The 23,724-nt window shown below is 30.4% G+C and overlaps 1 protein-coding gene across 1 annotated transcript; it reads right to left on the bottom strand.

The window, feature by feature from the left end:
• Nucleotides 1–11,551: 11,551 nt before the first annotated feature.
• Nucleotides 11,552–14,741, bottom strand: LOC108475212 (2-oxoglutarate-dependent dioxygenase 21, chloroplastic-like). The gene is made up of 3 exons (XM_017777196.1): nucleotides 14,594–14,741; nucleotides 11,888–12,018; nucleotides 11,552–11,809 (listed from the first exon to the last, which is right to left on the bottom strand). The coding sequence occupies exons 1-3, from the start codon at nucleotides 14,739–14,741 to the stop codon at nucleotides 11,552–11,554; spliced, it is 537 nt and encodes a 178-aa protein (XP_017632685.1).
• Between the last annotated feature and the right edge of the window lie 8,983 nt (nucleotides 14,742–23,724).

Genomic DNA, 23,724 nt, shown 5'->3' with positions numbered 1-23,724 from the left:
TGAAATATTGTTGACCATTCTAGGATGCCGTAGGGAATGACCCATAGATATCTGTATGAATTAATTCTAAGACGTCTGAAGATCTATTTGCACCCAATTTTTTGGCTTTGGTCTGTTTTCCCTTAATGCAATTGACATAGACATCAAAGCCTGTGAAGTCAAGGGACTCTAAAATACCATCAGACATAAGGCGTTCAACTCTAACTTTTGAGATATAACCCAAACGCCTATGCCATAATGATGCTGAATTTTCCTTATTTAATTTGCGTTTAATACTACGTGATTCCACATGCAAGGTTTCATTATAGGATGCAACTATTTCTAGCAAATAAAGGTTCTCATAGGTATTTAAATAACCAGTTCCAACAACATTTGAATTTAAAGACAAATTAAATTGATTGTTTCCGAATGAACAATAATATCCAAATTTGTCCAACGAATAAACAGAAACTAAATTCTGTCTAAATAACGGTACAATAAAAGTGTCTTTTAAATCAAAATAAAAACCAGTTCCTAATAACAACCTAAAATGCCTATTTGCTTCTACTTCTACCGATTTTCCATTGCCCATAAAGATGTGTCTTTCACCATCACTTGGCTTTCGGTAACTCAGGCAACCTTGCATAGAAACACTTATGTGAGTAGTAGCACCAGAATCTATCCACCAACTGTTTCTAGGTACTGAAGCTAAATTAATCTCAGAACAGACCAAATTAAGAATTATACCTTTCTTTACGCGCCAAGCATGATATTTGGTACAATCTTTCTTCACGTGTCCAGACTTATTACAAAAGAAACAACAACAAAAGAAACAACTCTCTTTAGCTTGTTGTTGTTTCTTTTGAGCTAGACCTTAGCAGCTTCATTCTGATATTTTCTTTTCTTGCCCTTGTCCTTAGGGGCATTGGCCAAATGAATACTTTCAGACTTATCACACTTCAACCTTTCTTCCTCTTGCACACAATGAGAAATGAGCTCATTTAGGGTCCATTTCTCCTTTTGACAGTTATAACTAATTTTAAATTGGTTAAACTGTGCAGGAAGCGATACCAAAACCATAAGAACAAGTAATTTCTCAGAAAGCTCGATCTTAAGTGCCTTAAGTCTTGAAGCAGTATGAAACATCTCCATAATGTACTCCCTTACGTTTCCTTGACCTTTATATTTCATAGACATCAAAGAAGTCAGAAGTGATGTCATCTCAACCTTATCGTTTTTAGCAAAACGTTTCTCAATTTCATCAAGGAAACCTTTAGCCTGAGTAATCTCTTCAGATTTTGTTCCCCTAAAGGCTTCTGGAATGCTATGTTTCATGATCATTAGACTCATGCGATTTGAACGATCCCACCTCTCAAAGTCCCTATTACTAACAGGGGTGCTTTCCGCAGTGAGAGGTGCAGGTTGTTCTTCCCTTAGTGCAAGGTCTATGTCCATACAGCCAAGCACTATAAGTAAGTGCCTTTTCCATTCTTTAAAATTAGTTCCATTAAGCATGGGTATAGAATTTATATTAGCAAATATTGTGGCAGCAGAAGATGAATTAGCTGAATAGAGAACAAAAACAAGCTTAAATCAATATTCATAAGTAAACAATAAATTCAAGATAATGGCTAGTCCCATCTCAAGATACCAAACACTACATTAATATCATCAAGTCTTTGGATAGTAATATTGACAGTAAGCGGTACTCTTGTTGTAGCAATCAAACATTGACAATAAACTATTTCAAGCAATGAATTAATCTTTGGACTAACTTATTGCTCATATAAAATACCTTATAATTGTCACACATTTATCACCACAGATGTCGTTATAATTCTGCCAAATATTAACTTACCTTTGGGTCAATCAATAAACGCATGAATTACAAAAACATATAACCATCTTAATATTTCAAATAAACTAATCTACACAAAAGAGGTCACTTTAGCGGTATTTTGTTTCAACTAATTTATTTAAAATATTAGACATCCTTAATTAAAAGTCAAAATCTGAATTTATTTGTTCCAAAATATTTACCTTAATTTCATCTTTCAATCACATTAAAAGATAAACATATATATATATATATATATATTTATATAATTTTCCAAAACATTAAACCAATCAAAGTATGCATATATTATATATTTATATATATAAACAAAACATTTATATGAATCAACTTCTATATATATATTTAAATGTCATATAGGATTAAAATAATAATAATCACATGCCTTGCAAATACACAGAACCGAATCGTAATATTTTCAAATAAAGTTTAAAAAAGTAGGTATCAAATAATAGTACACAAATATTTTAAACTTTATAATTGAATCTATTAATTCGAAAATCACCCATTTTTTTAATTTGTAACACCCCTAACCCGTATCCGTCGCCGGAACAGGTTACAAGATTTTACCGAAGTTTATAGAATAATTACACATAATTTCAAAAATTTTCCTATGTTCATAACAAAACTGTCCACCTGACTCATAGTCATTAAATTATTTATATCTTGAGCTACAGAACTCCAAATTGAGAACCGCTAATTTTCCCTGAAACTAGACTCACATATATTTTTACCATAAAATTTTCAAAATTTTTTGGTCCAGCCAATAAGTACAGTTTATTCTTTAAATTCACCCTTGTTTCACTGTCCAACAGTCTTGACCCCTCTTCACAAAAATTTTATTATCTCTTATTGAATGATGTTCTCGTTTATTTATTTTGAAAATAGACTCATCAAGGATTCTAAACATATAAATTATAACTCATAATTATTTTTGTACGATTTTTAATGAGGGATTTCAAAATCATCCTGACTCTGTCTTACACAAATTCAAATATCTCTTAATATGAAATTATTTTGCTTACAAAGTTTTCTTTATATGAAACTAGACTCAATAGGCTTTAATTTCATATTTAATTCAACCTCTAATTCAATTTCCACAATTTTTGGTGTATTTTCAAAGTCAAACTACAGCTATTATGTAAGACTATTTTAGTGCAAAATATTAATGACTAAGTTTATAACACCTTTATTTCCTTTCACTACAATATTTCCTATCACTCCCTTTTATTTTCCTTCACTATCATATTATGAACATAGTTCCTCATGTAAGAAAACTCTACTTTAACATCACAAATACCTATTACATAATATCATATATCCTTAATTAATATACCATATGGCACATCAATATGTATTTTTCCTTACCATACTTATACTATTTCATCCATGTGTGTATGAGAACCATTTATAACCTTCTAAACTCATATGTTTATATATATATATATATATATATATATATACATCATTGCTAGCCATACCAATGGCTAACTTCCAAACATTGTGTAACATTTATTATTTCAGTAATTTAGCTATACATGCCATTTTCAAAATAAGTAAACCATTATACCAAAATTGACAGGATGATAGTGTGATGAAGTCTTCGACTCATCTTCCACTTCTTTCCAGCTTTCAAGCACTATAAGACAAGGAAAATAAAATCTAATAAGCATATTTATGCTTAGTAACTTTATATAACATGAATCAAACTTACCAATCATATTTAATATTTAAATCATATAAAAGCATAATTTCCATTTATTTTGGTTATTTGCCTATTCATAAACATTTCAATCAAACACGTTAGTAACAAACGTACCAATAGGCATAGATGAGCTCATCATGCTATTTTCTCATTCCATCTCATATTTCTCATGTTTTGTTTTACTATCTCATCCGTTGAATCATTGGAATTATCGATGGATTTTCTAAGAGTACACACAAAGTGTACTTTTTCATATTTCGTCAATTCATATCCAGAATTTAGCCTTTAGGATGTTAAATCATCAAGCACTCTCTCGAGTTACATATCAAGTAACCGTAGCGAATCAGGATTACCAATTTAGGGAAAATCCTATTCACCTTAAGTTACCATAGTGAATCAGGAACAAATCCTATCCACTTTATATATTTCTAGTGAACTAGGAATAAATCCTATTCTCTTTAATTTCTTTTAGTGAATCAAGAATAAATCCTATTCACTTTTAATTCTCGAGAAGGCTTTTGTCAGATTTTTCCATCCTAGTTCAATCCATTTCTGCAACACATGCAGAACCTCATATATTTCGGGAAATTTCCATTATTCATCAATCACCAATATTCAAACGGAATTTCACCCATTTATTAATTTCCAAACATGTATCATTTCTTTCATTTCACATCTATATAATTCATATATTCAATTTCATACATCATAAACAATACAATACAACATTTAAATTAACATATTTACATACTCATTCAAGTTATACGAACTTACCTCGATAGCAACTTGTAATCGAAATTCTTTTAGTTCGATATCTTTTCTTTTCCACGATCACTTTCCTTTTTATTCTAGGATTCCAAAAACATCAAAATTATAAGAAAAGGAACTAAATTGGCTTACCAATTGAACTTGAAACCTTAAACCCCAATTTCTCCCTTTTCTTTCTTTCCCTTTTTCCTTTCTTTCTTTCTCCCCTGTTTTTTCGTTTCTATTCTGTTCTTCCTTTTTTTTCTTTCTTTTCTTTCTTTTGTTTATTATATTTTAGTTATATTATTATATTATAATATCTATAATAAATAAATACATATATGTATTACAAATGTACATATGTATTTATTACACATTTACATTATTATTACCACACAATTGTCATAATTTAATTTAATTTATTTGCTTTATTTAATTAATATAATATAATAATATAATAATATAATAATATAATAATATTTACTTAAATTATAAGTAAATATATAATAATTACTAATATATGTATATTATTTACACACATGGAAATTATTTTTACCACACACATGTCAATTCATGGTGTAATTTCTTATTTAGTCCCTTGAATATTCTCTATTCTATAATTCAACTTTTACCCTATGTTCAATCTAGTCCTTCCACTCAATTGCTCCTAATTTAACAAATTCACCTATCCAAAACCTAATTAACCACACAACTAACTTCGTAAATATTTATAATAAATATTTACGAATCCGGTTTATCGAAACGGAGTCCCGAAAATGCATTTTTTTAACTACAAAATCAATAAAATTTTCTTATCAAAATTTTCATGCAACCTTTCTATCATAATATAGACCATGCCATAATTTTAAAATAAAATTTCCTTTTAACTAAGATTTGTGGTCACGAAACCACTGTTCCGATTTCACTGAAAATAGGCTGTTACATAATATGAATTCAAGATAATAAAAAACTTTAATATAAATCTTCAAAAAACAACATATATATCCGAAATATAAAACCCATGAAATTTCATGAATCAATTATTCAAATGAAGAACCTGAATCAATTCCCAATGATTCGATATGACAATGCTCGGATGCCACTTGTTAGATTTATTAAAATAAATCTAAAATATAACTTAATAAACCAGGATCTGTCACGTCAAATCATCAAGAATAAATCAAGAACAAAACTAGATACGGAAGCGTACCTGAATCCATGGATTCCTTGAAACTTTCTGGATCTTGGGGATTTGATCTTCCAAATTAGCACAAAAGAAATTCAGAGAATATCTGCTCTCTCTTTCCTAATGATGGCATATTAGTAAAGATATCTTGTGTATAATTTGGGGACTATAACCCTAATATTTATAACCATAGCATATTAGTTCTAATCAAATTCTAATTAGCCAATCATTAATTAGAATTTGATTAGAAGAGTATCTACTCATATTTGACCCATACTTTATTTAATAATTAAAAGCCCAATAAAATTCTAACCAAATTAGATCACTTTTAATTTGGGCTAACCTATCATGATAGTAAATAATAACATGTAATTATCCTTATTATATATGTGATGTCCAAATTTTCCAACATGTATTACTGGAATGTAAAGTTAACTAAGTTGACGTTCAACTTGATATCTTGTGACCGCGTAGGTAGTGTTTATTTCTTAGATTCCATGTTTAACTAAGTCGTAATAGTGTTTGGAACTTGTTATATTAGCGCTTTAAGCCATAGAAATGAATTGGTGTAACTTAGGGTCAAGCTAGGAACCATTTGGTAGGTTCCAGGTCAGATGGTAAGTCACATCGCGATGTCCACTGTCCCGACATCGTGACATTCTTGATCAAAGTTATGAATTGGCCCTTCCATGTCACGACATGGCCAAGCGTGAAAGGACATTGCGATGTCCCCTATTTTCACGTCGTAACTTAACTTACTATTTTAGCATCAAGTCCCCAATCCCACCGAAGGTTCACGATTGCCTTTGGAAGCACAATTAGAACACATATGTGTTTTGGAATGTTTAAAAATGCTCTCGTATCTTGTTTAATTTCATTGTGTTTTGGTATATGTTTAGAAGCTTTTTTTTTTAGTTTCTAAATGTTTGATTGGATCGGAGTTGCTCCGGCAACGATTATGACGTCACGCACTCGGATTCGGCGAACAGTCAGATGTGGGGCGTCACAATGGCTTTCATAAATTTTGTTTATGTGAATTGGTCAAATTCTACTATTAGTTTTTGTACTATGCATAAGTTGCAGATTCAATCCCTATATTTTAATTTGGTCTATCTTAATATATTTACTTTTCAAAAATTTGAAATCTTATTATTGACTAAATAGTAGTTGTTAAATTTGTTAGGTTAAATTTTGTTATTTACATATCTTATGTGGCAAACATATTATAACAAGTGTCGTGTGTAGTGCTACGCCAATTTTCCATTTCATACAGTACTCCAAAAAAGCCACATTATTTTAGTTAATGGATTTAAAGAGTATCGTTTGATTCAAGGTCAAAATTTTAATGTTTGAAAAACATAGAGACTAAAAATGATCAAATTGGACTAAAGTCATAATACAAGACCAATTGTATAATTTAATTTAATAAATTTAATCACCATAGTTGTAAAACTATCTTGACAACGCACAATGATTAAACAATAATTTATGCACATGAAGTAAAACTATCAAATTAAAATACAATGATTAAACAATAATTTATGCATAGGGATAATAATAGAATTTAATCATGTGGATTGCATTATGTTGGAAGTTTTACGTAATTGAATTTTCTTTATTTTTTATATTTTTTAAAAATTATATATTTTAATTTTGGTGGAATTGTATGAATGTTTTTATTTTTATTATAGAGATAAGATTAAATTAATCTTTTTACTATTAAATAGATGATTTAGTCATTATATTATTAATAAAAATCAAATAATGTCAAATTTTAACAAAATTAATATTTACTATTTAAAAATATTATTTACTATTTAACAATGTTAATGTTTCAAAAGCTTTTATGGATATGTAACAAAAATATTTTATTTGGAGTTAAATTGTAAATATAAAAATATATTTTATGATTTTTAAATTTAACTAAATTATAATTAGACTTATTTAATTTTTAATAAAAATTAAATTTATTTGTTTAATAGTAGAGAGCTCACAACGTAGAGGATTTAGGAAGTAAAATAATAGAACGAAAAAATCAGTAAGGCATTCACAATCGCTCGCCCTAAAATGAAAAATTTTCATTAAGTCATTTAAAATTTTAAAATTTTAAATTAGTAAAGATAAAATTACACTTTAGTCTCCCTAAAATGATAAAAATTAATTTAATCCTTTAGAAACTATAAAGATAGAGGCTATTAAAATGGTGAAATTTATTTTTACTATTGTAAAAATTACAATTTAATTTTATACTTTGAAAAATTTTCTAACTTCGTCCCTGTTGGGAATTGTATCAAAAGTTAAGGTATTAGAATTTTGGTTGTTTAAGTTCGTATATATATGTAAATGTTGTTCGTAAATTTTAATTCATGGAATATATATATTATAATTACATCATACTAATTAAAATTAGTATAAAATATACTATAATAATTAAAAATCTAAACAAACGAATGTAATGTAAATGATGATAGAGCTAAAGACAACTCTAGGAAATAAGATGTGGCTAACAAATTTGAATTTATTTAAAACCTATACTATTTGTTTGGGTAAGTTTTCATTTTCATTTTGAACTATTTGTCACAATTTCTTCACTTAATTAAAAAAAGTTACACTTTGGTCATTTAACTATTTAAAAGCTTTTCATTTAAGTCATTGAACTATTCAAAAGGTTTTATTTAAGTCACTGGCTGTTAAGTTCTTTTTAACAAAAGTTCAATCAGTAAGCTCCAAGCGATGATTCAACGATCGGTACAGTAGATTATTATCCATCAACAAGTAAAAGAACATACCTTAGATCCAAGTCGATCTAAGGATCAGTGTTGGAGATTGAAGAAAAAAGTCGTTTGAATTTTGGTTCGCAGATTCGTGACATCCAAAGCTGTATCATGAAAAAAAAAACCCGAACTATAGAACAAAAAGGAAAAGAGAGCTTTCGATTTGTGCAGACAATGTGAACAAAGAAAGCTATATAACATCGATTTTAACAATCCAGTGATTTAAATGAAAACTTTTGAATAGTTTAGTGACCAAATTGCAACCTTTTTTTTTCTATTTTAGATGGGTTTAAATTTAACTAGGAAATGCAGATAAAAAGGAATGTCATCACACAAATGCTTGATGACAATGACGATGTAACATCCCGAAATAGGGCCCAAATGGAATAGTGGTTGCGAAACCACAAATCCGAGGTAAAAAAATTTATTTTATTATCATTTTAAGGTCTATGGCATGATTTCATGATTGTGTGGAAATTTTGTTTAGAAATTTTATCGATAGAGGGTCCAATTTGATATTTAGCACTAAATTGCAAAAGTTGTAAAATGTGTGTTCTAGTTCGCAAAGGTACTAAGTACTTGTGAGTAATGGGTTTTTAAAGTGGAGGTCCTTGGATAGTAGTTAGACCATTACACTAGTTTGGACAAAAATACCTAAAGGAAGATAAAACACCATAGTTTTTAATTAAGGGTATTTTGGTCATTTAGTTATTAAAATGAATTAAAAACAAAATTAAAAGCCAATTTTTGTCCATCTTCAACCCCTTGGTCGAATTTCACATGAGGAAGACACAGCTAGGGTTTTTCAAGCTTCCAAGCTCGATTGTAAGTCTATTTTAGCCCCATTTTTAATGTTCTTTACGTTTTTAGAGCCTCGGTAACTTAATTAAGCTTATTCTAGCAATAATTTAACCTAGGGTTTATATTTGGAAAAATACCCATAGGTGAAATGTGTTTATTTTGATGTTTTATGGTAGAATATGAAGCTTGAAATTGTGTTAAACAACTTTTGCTAAGCGATTTTACATGAAAACGAGTAAAACGACATAATTGGTAAAAATACATAATGTTCATAAGTACATGTTAGAGTGAGAATTTGATGTTGTCATAGAAGGGAAAAATGATCAGCATGTCATAAAAAATAAGAAAATAGGATGAAGTTTAATTTCCGAGCCTTGGGGAAAAAGTGTAAATATGTAAAAGTTTAGGGGCAAAAATGTAATTTTTCCAAAGTTTGAGTCAAGGACTGTTTTAATAAATATGAGTATTAAATAAGCTAAATTTTTTTTATTATAGATCAAGAAGAATGAAATCCGGAGTTAGACTGGGGAAAGAAAAAGATAGTGAACTAAATCGATATAGTTGATCGTATTTTGTTTCGCGGTAAGTTTGCGGTAAATAAATGCCATATTCTATTGTTTTATGTTAATGTTGTTAATTTCCAGCATGTGTATATTTATTTTATGAAATTATTGAAAGAAGACTCAAGCATGAATTGACGGAGAAGTAATTTCAGAAAGTCCCAGTTGAACCTTAGGAATGTGTAGGATACAAATGTCATGACATTAGGGTTTAAGGATACCATGTGAGACCATGCCAAGGTATGGCAATTGGTAAGGTTTCTAAGGCAAGGAAATCATGTAAGACCATGTCAAGGCATGGCATTTGTGAGTTCATAAGGCAAGGATACCATGTAAGACCATGTCAAGACATGGCAATGGTAAGTTTCAAAAGGATACCACGTAAGACCATGAAAAGTCATGGCAATGGTAAGGTACCTGTGTATCCTTAGTATTCCAAGTGGTTCAACGGGAAAATTTAAAGAGAATATCAAGGTAAGGTAAGGTAAGACGAGTTATGCTAAAAAGGTAAGACAAGTTCATGCTAGAAGAGCAAAGATAAGTATATAATGTTCATGCATGCTTGATAAGGAAAAAGATAAGTAAAATGTATTAATAAATTTGATTAAGTAAGTAAGTATTTAAGTCAGTGAGTAAGTAAAGAAGTTTAAAATATGTCTATGACAATTAATGAAGTTGCATTAAGTAGTATCATGCCAGGTAGTAAGATAATTCTTATAAATATTGTTATTTATTTGCATGCAAACTTACTAAGCTTAATGCTTACCCCCTTTATTTTTCTTCTTTTTATAGTTTTGTCAAGTTAACTCAGGGATCGTAAGTACGTCGGAGGTTCGGGCACACTATCACAAGGATTATTTTGGTATAGCTAGACGTTTCATTGAGTATGGCATGTATAGCATCGTAGCCATTTTGTGTGTATGATCTTATGATATGGCTGATGAATGGTATGTAAATGCTTGATAATGATTAGCTGTTGGAATGGCTAATCAAGGACATGTTTGGTGTTATGTATGCCTAAATGCTAGTTATTCCATGGAAATCATGAAAAAGGTGAAATTAGCTTTAAAATAGTATCGAAAAGCAATATTGATGTGAATTTGGAAAATCACTAAAAATAGTATAAATGGATTTAGATAGTGATTGAGATATAAAATTAAATCTTATTGATCTGTTTTCATATGAAAGAAACAGAGTAAATAAAGGAGTTGTATTTTATGAGATATTTAAATTTTGGTGAGACAGGGTCAGAGTGATTTCTGAATCACCTGTTCTGAATTTAGAAATTCACTAAAAATTGTACAAAAATAATTAGGAGTTATAATTTATATGTATAGATTCCTTATTGAGTCTAATTTTAAAGAAAATAAATGGAATGGTTATTTGAATTCTTTACAGGGAGAAAATTAATTCATAGTGAACAAAGGTCAGAGCAGCCAAACACTGAAACAGGGGAAATTTAACTAATAAACTGTACAAATTGGCTAGACCAAAAATTCTGAAAAAATTTTAGTAAGAATATATATGAGTCTAGTTTTAGAGAAAATTTACGGATTTGGATTTCGAGTTTCTTAACTAGAGTTATGATTTATTTAGTGATTGTGATGCAGATGGACAGTTTATTTATGAAAGATGAAATAAATTGTTTTGATTTGTTTAAGTGATATGAAAATTTTTATTGATTCCGGTTTGTTCCTGAACTATTTCAATTTCATGTTTTAGGGTCTCGAGGACCCTTTTTAAGGACATATTGAATGAATGAAACTAAATTAATTTTAAAAGCAAATTTTTATGCCCTGAATTAGCAAGCTAAGTCAGGTAATGCCTCGTGCTCGACTCCGGCGACGGTCTCGGGTAAGGGGTGTTACAGACGATAACAAGCTTATTTACATTATCTCAAAAATACTGAAAGGCAATTATAGAAATACAACACCATGCACAAAATTAGTGAGAGAGTGGCATTCGAAGCTGAATAAGGGATGACTGCATATCGATTTCATCAAAACCATTGAACTCCAAGGATTCCTTGTAGGTCATCCCTCGGTAAGTTGGTGGGTGAGACTTATCAATTAACCTTGGTGCTGGGGCTACAAATGTGTCCAATGAAGGTCCATGAAGTGTCGCCGTTGAGATTCTTTTCACTTTGTTGTTATTCAGGATCACTTGATGTATATGACTCTTGTACTTCCCATTGGTTAATATCTAATTAGCACACAAGAATATAATATAAACTATTAGTACATCTTGCATTGAGAAAATGATAATAATAGAAAGAGATACCTCAAGATGATCCCTAATACCGACGAAAATGGTGTTTCGAGGTATGTTAACAGTGATCCAATTTGCTTTATGAGAGAGCATTTGAAGGCCCTCGTTAACATCTTGTACAAGGGAAACAAAAAAGACTGGGTCTGTATGTTCCGCCAAACCAATAAAATCTTTGGATTGTAAAGATGGTGGATATAGCTAGATTGAAGGTAGCCACATCGAATCCTGCCTCTAGCTTGAATTGTTTCTCGATGTAAGTTTCTTCATATCCCAAAATTGTCAAATTGCTTTAGCTAAACCAAGTTCAACCTCATGTATCCTTTTCAAGTACTCTCCAATGGCATCTTTGTCAAATATGGATCAAATCCACCAGTTTAAGATATTTATAACAAAACTATAAACGGTATTATAACATATGATGTAACGCCCCAAATTTTTTATTTTTGTTTTTGTGAATTTATAACACAATTGTGTATTTGCTTCAGTGGTTAACTGTTCTGGGTGTGTGTGGGAGGTCCCAAGTTCAAGCCTTGTCTTGGGTAAATTTTGGTATTTTTATGAACAAAGCCCTATCTCTGGTTAGTAGGCTTTTAAGTAATTATTTGTAAATACTTAATAGAATGGGCCTGTTGGTTTGGTGGATAAGTGGAATGTTGGTAAGGAGGAGGTCTTGTGTTCAAATCTTGGTGTGGGCATTATTTTTGCTCGTTCGTCCAGGAGAGTTTGAGTTGGACTTAAAATATGAATAGTGGATGGAGTAAGGAGTTTGGTGGAGAGAATTAAGGGGAAAGATTTGGGGTTATTAAATTTTATTCAGTATTGTTTTCTTTTTTGCAAAATTTGACTATTCATTTTCCTCTTTTCCGCTCCCATTGTTCCTTTTGCTGCCGAAATTCCATTGATTTCCCCCTCTTTTCGTTTCCTTCTTTCTTTCAATCGTTTCTGTTATTCATCTTTTGGACGCACGTTCAGAGTGAACCAAGGGCTTGCGAATCGTTCTTAATTGACGAGTTGAGCGCATGGAGTTCTCATTTCGATCAAAGGTACTGGAGTGTTCAGGAGTGTTTAGACAACAAAACGATACCAGGTATGTACTCGATTGCACAGAAAACGAGGTTTCAACGAAAGCCAAAAACCTCACTGTCGATGCCACACGAGTGTGTGGGCCTACACGGGCAAGCCACATGGGTGTGTGAGTCCATTTTTACTGAAATGTGTGTTAAGGATTGCACGGATCACCCATGTAAATTGTGAACTGTCCGTAGGGTCGGTAAACACTACTTAGACCCTTATCTATGTGTAACTAATTATGCGAATTATGTATCGAGCATGTTATATCTAAGCATGTATACTGAACTGTATATGTATCTGATAGATCTATGATAGCATGACATTCTATTGTATGTTGCATTGCATTGGGTTGAGATGACATTATTTGGAGGAAATGTATTGAAAGGCTCTTAAGCCTAATATACTAGCAGCTTAGCTGCAAACTACTGTTTGTGCCGCTTTCGATACTATTTGGAGTGTAGGGATGGGTGGGTTGATTTAATCCCCACATGTAGTGTAGGGTTGGACAGAGATGGTGTGTGGAGGCTGGTTGGGTAGGACTTTGTTACTGAAAACTGCATGACTGATATTGATACTGAGATGGGCTAAGGCCTAGACTGCTACTGATACTGAAAAGGGCTTAGGCCCGGGACTGTTTTTGACTGTGTACTGTGTTACTATTGTTTGATTTCTGTGGGATTACACACTGAGTTTACGTAAACTCACCCTCTTTGTTTAATGTGCACAGGTAATCCTCAAACTTGACGGATCGGTGCAGCGGAGGACTCGACGGTGGCCACACATATTTTAGCTATTTTAACTTCGGCTTTGGTATTTAATTCTTAATTATTATTTTTTTCTGGGTTAATTTTTGTATGTAAATTGGACGTTTAGACTGTTTGACGTTATGTTGGATTTTAAACTGCTTATGGGTTTTTAAAACTGCAAATTCAACGAACAAATGGCTTTCTCTAAAACAAAGGGGTTTTTCCTAAAATGGACAGATTTATCTAATTAACTCGATTTTCCATAAATTAAATGATTTCTTAAGCTTTCGCAACGAATTGAGTTTTAAAACAATCGAGTAAGTAAGAAAGGATTCTGGAGTTAACAAGAGTAAACAAATGAAAACGGTTTTATTGTAACAACTTAGTTTCAACACGCTATCATGTGACATCACCAGATTCGACCATAATGTGTAGTCCGGGTTTGGGGTGTTATTATGAGAAGAATAATAGGAATAATGAATACTTGCAACTATCAGGTTTGCTAGGGCAATGATATTCAGGGTGTGTTACTATCTTTAGATTCTCTCTGTTTTACCCAGCATCAGATCTTAAATACCACCTTATCCTATCCATGGAATTCTTCTTTAAGTACTCACCCCTTTCCTCCTAATTTGTCAGTTCAAAGAAATTTGAAATACCCTTCAGTGCTCCTTCTACCACCCTTTCTTCAACATCATTTATCAGCTTCAAAAAGAAAAGAAAAAACCCCTAAATTATTTGGAAAAAGGCTACCATATATGTATATGTAAAAAAATGCAAACAATAACTAATATAATTAAGAAACAATGTTAGGTTTTCAAGAGTTTTTAAGATTTTGATAACCATAACCAGTTCATGTGTATATGTGTGTGTGTACTGGAAGTTCGTACATAAAAGAAACCGAATTCTTGGCATGCTTTTCCAAGGTGTTCCAAGGACTTAGCCGGTTCATTATGATCCTTGGGAAACAACAAAGAGTTATCAATTGTGGGGATTTCATCCATGAAGGAATAATCATGGAGACCAAGCATCCCAACCGAGTGAGCCATAGGGGAAGAGAAACTATGATGACAAGTTAAAAAGCAGAAATAAACATATTGAAGAGCTTCTTTAAAACGGGGATGGTTGGATTTGCATGCAGGTTGGGATGCAGTTTTGATCCTTTTATAGATCAACTCCGGGATCCACTATTTGTTTATTTTAATGTTAAAAGTTGTAGTCATAAAAATGAATAGTAGTTTTTTTCTCTTAATCATTTTCAAAATTAAATAATTTAATTCATCCTTGTATAATTTTTTTTTTCAATCAATTATATCTCACTTTCCTCCCAGTCTATACCTTTAAACTTTTGCCTAGCTTTTTTAGGAAAAGAATTGTACAACAGCCAAGCTTACCACCTAAAATTTATAAGAATAACTTGCTCTCTTATTTTTCTTCAATTAGCTTTAAAAAAATTAAAATTTAACCTCATTTTTTTTAACAATTTCATTATAGATTCTAATTCTAATGATACCTGTTCTTTTTTACAACAATAGTCCCTCCCTAATCCATAAATAAGAGAATAATATGTTTTAACGCACTCGAACCCCCATCTTCTTGCATTGATAACAATATCCATACTAATTAAACTAAGACTCAATTGACAACCTCATAAAAATTAACTTCGAGCAAAACGAGAAAATAAACATCTACCAAAATTAATATCAATCAAATAAAATCTTAAAAATCAAAAGATTACAAAATTGATGTGATTATGAATAATAATTATAAGATGAACTTTTCTATCCATAATCACATCCAATAATATAATGTCATGGACCATTCTTCATCTCGTTCCTTTCTCTTTTAATTAGTCATTCCTAATAAAATATGTTTTTAAATTACTGTCTAACAACTCCAAATTGAAAAAAAAAAAGAAAAAAAAAGACTGAGAAGCTCAAGACAGCCTAGCAACTTTAAAAATTTCTACCCAAAAAATAGATCGAAAACATCAACATTCATTTGGTAAAAGATCAAAGTTAAAAAAAAAAAAAAGTTAAACACGTATATAAGTTTGTGATTTTCTTTTTTAAAAAAATCAATCAAGTTTATATATTTTTACTCAATTGAGCCTTTGAACTTTAAAATATATAATCATTTCAGTTCTTTGACCGTTAAAGTTAACAGACAACCATTAAAGTTTAACGGTTTTAGAGGCTATTTTTTACCATGTTACATGCCATGATTATGCCACATGGAGAAATATGATGTTTTACATTTAAAATTATTACAAAATTTTAAAAATTACAAAATATTATAGAAAATCATAAAAAATTATAAAAATATAGATATGTGAAAATGTTATAAAAATTATATAAATTGTAAAAATATATATGAATTACGAAAAATAAAAATAAAAATATTAAAAATTAATTTTTTTAAAGTTGGGATGATTAAAATAGAATTTACTTAAAAATTAGGTAACCAGGTAGTTTACCTTTTCTTTTCCTTTCTTTTAGTAATAATTCAAATATTTACTAATTTCTTTTTTAGTCAAAAGTTAGAAAATAATAACTTAGAATTTGTCTTTTTAATTCATTTCCGTTCAGTAATAAAAATTGACGTGGCCGTTGACTCTATATATTTAATCCACCTAATATTTGACTCAGTTCCAAGTAATATTATTTCCTTTTTAAAATTCTAAAACTCTAATTTTCTTCTTCTTCTTACTTCGTTCCTTCTAGCCTGATTTAACCCTAACTAATGGTATTAAACATTTAGTAACAATATGTAATTTCAATCCATGCCATGACCTGAGCTCATCGAAGGACTCCTTTCAATCCAAAATTACCTTAGTTTTCCTCTTACACCTAGATTTTAATTTTACTTTAAATCTTTTTGTTAACTAGTGAAATTAACAAGTAAGAAGTGATGGTTGGAATAGTGATGCGCTTGTTAGGAAGCGGAGTGGTTTTTTGATAAAGATGTTCTGGGAGAAGAAAGATTCATAATGATGTAATGAGTGTCATGAATCATTGCATGAGTTTTTTTTATAGTATACGTGTTTAAGAACTATTCACATGGGGTTTGACTTTTTCTTTTTGGCAATGATGTTAGATGTCTTACGATAATTAGTAATCAATGACTTTAAGTTTTCACGCAGATTTTATTAAATAATATGGACATCGCATATACGATAAGATTAATTATATGTTATTATTTATTATCATAAAATGTTAGCTTAAATTAAAAGTGATCTAATTCGGTTAAAAATAAAATATGAGTCAAATATGTATACATACTCTAGTAACTAATTTATAATTAATGATAGGTTGATAAGAAATTAAAGTTAACGTGCAAAAGATATATATTAAGATTATGGTTCTCAAATTATATTATGACATTCCATCTTAAAAAGAGACAGAGTCACCTTTTCCGAATTACTTATGTGCTAATTTAGAATATCAAAACTATAATATCTGAAAATTTCAAAATATTGATAGATTCAAGTACTCGTCTACATCTAACTTTATTTTTAAGGATTTGACATAATAAATTTTAATTTACTAAATTTTATATTGATTTTCTCTGTTCTAACAAATCTTACATATATCTTTAGCGAAGACGCCGTGAAGTTCGCCAGGTCGAGGTTTGCTGCTTAGGATGTTAGAAATGCGTGGTTTACTAGGATGTCAACTCCGTCGGAGAACATGTGTTGGGTTTTTAGTGGGCGCACAATGGGGTTTGCGGTGTAGGTATGACACTTTCACTTTTTCAGGATTTATTACCATTGCCCGTGAGTTCTTTTTTAGAAGAACATATAATTTCAATTTGTATGACATGTGATATCTCTTAATCTCAAATTTTAATATACAAATTTAATAATTTTATTGTCGATATCATTTTTCTGAAAAAAAAAATGGTCGACTTTGATTTTGAAAATAGAAAGGAACATGAGAGTCGCCACTAATCCTTTTTGATGAGGTATGATCGGGTCACATTGTAAAAGTGGTTATTTTTAATAAACGGTTTGATTTATTTAAACAACGATTTTGGTCCACGAAATTCAGAAAGACGGGTTTGGAAGTCGGTTAAGCACGAGGAAGGATTAGTACTCTCGTAACGTCCAAAATTGGTACCTAGTTGATTAATTAGTGTCTTAGTATCGAAAATTGAGAATTTAAAAAGATTTTAAAAGTACGATCCTTTATTAAAATATTAAAAAAATCTTTCGAGAAAAGGGCGCATTTCACATTAATCAAGGAAAAAAATTACGTCTCGTAAGTTAGGACGCAATGTCTCATATTTTCGATACGCGAGTGAATGCCAAAAAAATTATTTATTTTGAAAGATGTTCGATTATCTCGATTTTAGAAAGAAATCATATTCCGTAAGTTAGAACACGATCTTTTCGCACTTTTCGAAAATATTTAAAAATTATGTTTTAAAAAATATTCTTTTATTCGGATTTGTCGAGAAAATCGAAACCCCGTAAATTAAGGAATGATATTTCGACTTCCAAAATACGAAAGATTGCTTAAAAAACGAAATTTTATGTGTTAGGTAAGGATTAATGTAATACGATTTGTAATAAAATGTAAAAATAAATAATTAAATAAATAAATAAATAAATAAATTACAATGCTTACGTGCATAATAGAATAATAAATGTGTTAATGACAATATGAAGAAAGAAAATAAAATAAAACAAGCTGAAAATCAAATGAAAAATAATAATGTCGAAAATAAAACAAAATAAAGAGCTAAAACAAGCTATATAAAAAGAAAAATAATAGGTAAAAAAATAAATGAAGAAATAGATAAATAAATAGATAAAGAATAAAGAATAAAACAAAATAATAGAATCTAATAGTAGACTAATGAATAAATAAATAATACGTAAAATAGTTTTAAGGATAATAATTATAACAATAATGATAATAATATTAATATAAATAATGTAAATAATAGAATACCTAAAGTTAAAAAAGAAAATAAATAATTAAAAGAATGAATAAAGTAAAATAAGTATATTTAAAAGAATACTAATAGATAAATAAACACAGAGAAAGAAATATAATACTACTAATAATAATAATGCTAAATTAATAATATTAATAATAATAATAATAATAATAATAATAACAGTAATAGTAATAAAATAATGATAATAATATTAAAATTACTCAATTTAATAAAATAATCGAAATAACACAAAAAAATGAATTGAATCGAACTTTAAATAAAAGTTTAGGACAAATCTGAAAATAAATAAAAGAGAAAGGGACCGAATTGAGTGTGCGAATAAAGATGGGGGACTAAAGGGGAAAATATCCCCACCCTCCAAAACGCAGCACTTTACACGGGGCGAAATGCAATCAAATCAAAATTCTAGGGCAAAATTAGAAATAAAAGAAACTCGATTGCTAAACTATAAAAAGTAGAAGCACTTGCAGCGCTATTAGCCCCAAAGGTAAAAAACATGCGGATCCCCTCTGGCGGGCCGGGTCGACTCTCGGATCTTGGGGGAAACGACACCATTTCAACGCCTAAATGCCTGGCCTAAAACGACGCCGTTTCAGACTCTTATAAAAGCCCATTTTTTTTTTTGAAAATTTCATTTTCACCACAGCTCTCAAAAATAAATGAAAAAAGGCTCTCATTTTTCTCTGGGTTAACCCAGATCCCGACCAAGAAGCCGACGGGCCCCGTCGCAGCTCCGCCACAGCTCTGCCGTAGCTGGTGGTCGAAGTCGTGTAAAAAATGGCCCTTTCGATTCCCTCAGTCCCTCTTTTATATATATATATTATATATATATATTTAAAAAAAAACCTTATGAACCCTATGTTCACTTTAGAAATAAAGCATAGATAAAGGAAGGGGGCTCTCAGCGCCTTTCGAACCCTCGCTCGAACTACCATGGGTTCGAGGCTTTCAAACGCCAACGGTATTCGTCGGAGAAGAAGTCGATCGACTCAGGTAACCCCCTTTTTTATTCTCTATTTTTTGACTTTAAAATAAAATGGATTAAAATAAATAACAAATATAAAAGGATCTCCTTTAGCAAAGTTTTTTTTTACTTCTATTTAATTTGATAAGTCCGAATGTCTGTAAAAAAATACATTGAAGTTCTTGTGGCTATATATAGCCAAATACATATTATTTTCAATTTCTTTTTTTTTATTTTTGTTGCTATCTACCTTTGCGTGTTGCTGTTTTTGTTCTCCTTTTGGTTTGTTTGCAGGTTGGAGGAAGGTCAACGAGGCAAGGTTACCATTTTGGTGCAAGGCGCCAAGAATGGTGGTTTTCGGGTGACAAGCGTGCTGACTTAGCACGTGAAGGCAGCGACGCATAGGGAAAGAGGGGCTAGGGTTTCTATTTTGAAAATTATCTTGGGCCATTGGTGGCTTTGGGCTAATGTAATTGGGTACTAGGTGTGGTTTGGTTTTGAGTTGTGTAATTAGGTATTAGTTTGGGTTTGTTTTAGTCCGGGACAAAATTGGGCTGTACATTTATATTTTTATTTAAGGGTGAGTGTTCGATCAAATCAAGTTGAATTGAATGAACTGAGTTGACGAATCTCATTTTATCATCCTAATTCAATTTGAATTCTTTTTAAATTGAGTTGAGTGAAATGAAATTCGAGTTGACTCAAAATGAATGATTTTGTTTGAGTTAAATTAAAAAAAATTTGAACATGTCAAATTAAAATTTTGTTGCAATATAATTAGTGTCATGTGAAATTAAAACTCTTTCAAAGATAAACAAGAGAGAAAATAAGATAGTTTAGTATGATAAACTTGAATATATAATTTACTTGTTTAGATCCTTAAATTATTATTTTGGAATTTTTGTTTTTTATTTAAATTTTCATATATTCCTTATCTTTTAGAATTTTTATTTTTAAAATTTTATAAAATTTTTAAAATTTAAAATTATTTTGAATTTTATTTTATAAATTTTGTTGAGAAAGACCAATTTGTTGATTTTCAAAATTGTCGGGACCAAAATTACACCAATTTTTTAATTTGAATTACTCAAGTTATTTGAATTGTCAAATTCAACTTGACTTGAACGCGAAAAAATTCAAAAAACATAATTACTTGTTTAAGTTGACTCAAAAGAACTAAATAACTTAATTTAATTAACTCAAAATTTAAGATTTTTTCAATTTTTTAAAGTCGAATCAAGTTTTGTCTACAATAATTATATTATTTCCTTGAATATTCCTAACCACTAATAAAAAGAAACTGTGAAGGAAGACTGACAAATAAATAATTCTGGGTTTCTTTTTAATATATATTTTTTGAAATATTGAAATATGATTTTATGAAATAAAAAGTTGAAAACAGGGGGAAAGAATCAATGCTTATAAGTTAAAATTAAAGACTTGTTTTCTTTAATTCTTGATTTTGGGGAGGTGATTCCAACCGTAGCATAACAGCTCACATAATCAATCCATAATTGTTGCTTTGTTTTCATTTTAAGATGAGGGTAAAAGTAGGGGACGATTATTGTAACAATTCTCGTCGAACTCGATTGTCGGGTTTGAGCTACAAAATGCTCAGTCGTTGTCGAAATAACTACAGTTAAATTCATGATAAAATAATCATTTCCACAAGCGTTCAAACATCAATCACATTCATTTTAGGTTTAGCAATCAATCACTAGTCTTAATCGAGCTTATGAAAGTTTTTTGATGATCTGAGCACAAAATAAGATCAAATTGCAAAGTTTTAAAAGTTCAGGACCGACGTCATGACATCACCAATATAGAATGTCACGTCACAACATTAGAACACTTGACGCCGCGATGTCGAGGACTCTATTTTTGATAAAAATGAACCATTTAGTAGCTATTTCAATGCTTCCCGACAAAACCTACTGTAAGGACCAATTTCTGCCTGGGCCCATGCAAACACTAAAAAAAACCCAAAAAAATAAAGAATAAAACAAAGTAATTAACAGTCCATCAGCCCAAATATTACAAAACGGCCCAAAATAATTACAAGGACCCAAATTAACCCTAGCCCAATATTACACAGCCCAGCAGGCCCTTAGGGTTCGGGTTCGGGTTTCTCTCCGGGGCCGAAAACCCAGAGCCCTTAGGGTTCAGTTTGGGATTCGGTCGCGACGGTTTCTTGCAGGAATCAAGTCTTTTGTCGCTATTTTCACTTCTTTTTTTATCTTTGTAGATGGAGGGCGAGTCATTCGGAGGGTTTTAAAAAGAAAAGGGTCGAAAGGGTCGATTTTGGGCTCCTCCGGCCGTTGTTTACGGCGGGGATACTGTGGGGCCACGATGGAGACTTAACGGATCCCTTGGCCGGATTTTGGGTTTTCCCCAGAGAAAAACCAAACCCTTTTTCTCCTTTTTTTTTCTAAAACATGGAAAGAATGAAGTTTTGAAAAAAAAATTGACTTTTAAAGGCCCCTGGTATGGCGTCGTTTTGGGGCAAGCATTTGACGCCCAAAACGGTGTCGTTTAACACCCCAACTTGAGATCCGATCTGAAACTGCTTAGGATCCGCTTGTTTTTGGACTGAGGGTCTATTTCACCCTCAGTCCTTCCGCTTTTGAGGCCGTTTTCAATTGGATCCTTTTACCATTTTTATTTTCGCAAATTTGGCACTTCAATTTTATTTCACTTTTTAATCTAGTCCATCGCTGGCCAAATGAAACGCTGCGTGTGAGGGCCAGGATTAATGTCCGAATCAGTCCCCAGTTATTTTTCACGCGTTCATTTAGGTCCTGATTGATATTTTGTTAATTTTTACTTTTTAATTCATGCCCCAAATTTTATTCTGATTTGCAATTCAATCCTCTATCTTTTGGCTTCATTTTAAACTGCTTATTATGTTATTTATTTCAATTTGTATCATATATCACATGTTTTAGATTGCCTCGTATGTGTTTGTTCTAAATTGTATTTATGCATTATTTATTGTATAACGCTTTACTATATATTATTTAAAATCGTTTATACTACTTACCTTAAATTGCTTTGTATACATTGCTTATTCTAAACCTGTTTTTATGTATTATCCATTTTAAAATAGTTTTATTATTTACTTTAAATTGTCATATATATCATTTATTTAAAATTGTTTTGTATATTATTTATTTTAAATTGTTTTGTATATTGTTTATTTCAAATTGTTTTTACATATTATTTATTTTAAATTGTTTTACACTATTTACTTCAAGTTGTTTTACATATTATCTTGTTCCATTTTCTTTGATCGTTGATAATGACATCAAAATAAAACGCGTTTTATGATCATTGCCATTATGCATTTTATAATTTGTTTATTCGTATCATCATGTCATTGTGACTCATTATCGTAACATTTTATTCACGAATCGTTATTCCATGTTTTATATTATCAACCCATCTCGCTTCATTAAAATCATTTTGAAGTCACGTTTATTTTTTATATCCAATATAGATCATGTTATTTTACTCTAAATAACACAAATGCACACCTTTTAAGTGTTATACTTGCTATCATTCATAAAAAAAAGGGATTTTTAATAAAGGCAATATTTCGTGTTTGGAAATTCGAGAAATAGTGCCCTAATGTACTGGGTTTCGATTTACCGTTTGACCAAATAACCGAATATTCCTTTAAAATTTCAATGCATGAGTTTTGGAGATCCTGAGTTGATTTTGGTATCGAGGGTTTGAAATGTTGTATCCTAACGTGCTGGATATGATATTTTATTTCTTCAGAACAAGAGAATCTCAATACCCACTTCAAGTTATCCAAACATTTTTTAAGGGATTGTATTTTAAAATCTTTTCAAATTTTCAACATTAGGACATTAATTAATCAATTAGGTACTAATTTTGGGCGTTACGAGGGTGCTAATCCTTCATCATATGTAATCGACTCCCAAACCTGTTTTCTTGAATTTTGTAGGCCAAAATCAATATTTTGATAAAATAAAATGTTTTATTAGGTGATCCGATCACACCTAAACAAAAAGGATTGGTGGCGACTCCATATTCCATTTTAAAGTCGATCCCCGTTTTTTTTCAACATAAAAAATGGT

The sequence above is a fragment of the Gossypium arboreum genome, chromosome 3 (assembly GCF_025698485.1).
Source record: "Gossypium arboreum isolate Shixiya-1 chromosome 3, ASM2569848v2, whole genome shotgun sequence".
In the NCBI taxonomy this organism is placed as follows: Eukaryota; Viridiplantae; Streptophyta; class Magnoliopsida; order Malvales; family Malvaceae; genus Gossypium; species Gossypium arboreum.
This window is presented reverse-complemented; position numbering and strand designations above follow the sequence as displayed.

Bases quoted from the DNA above. Each gene is read 5' to 3' on its own strand.
- LOC108475212 (XM_017777196.1), bottom strand. From the start codon at position 14,741: ATGGCTCACTCGGTTGGGATGCTTGGTCTCCATGATTATTCCTTCATG. The intron at 12,019-14,593 runs GTTTCTTTTATG...CGGAACATACAG, and splicing joins AAAAGCATGCCAAGAATTCG to ACCCAGTCTTTTTTGTTTCC. The intron at 11,810-11,887 runs GTATCTCTTTCT...TGTGCTAATTAG, and splicing joins GTATTAGGGATCATCTTGAG to ATATTAACCAATGGGAAGTA.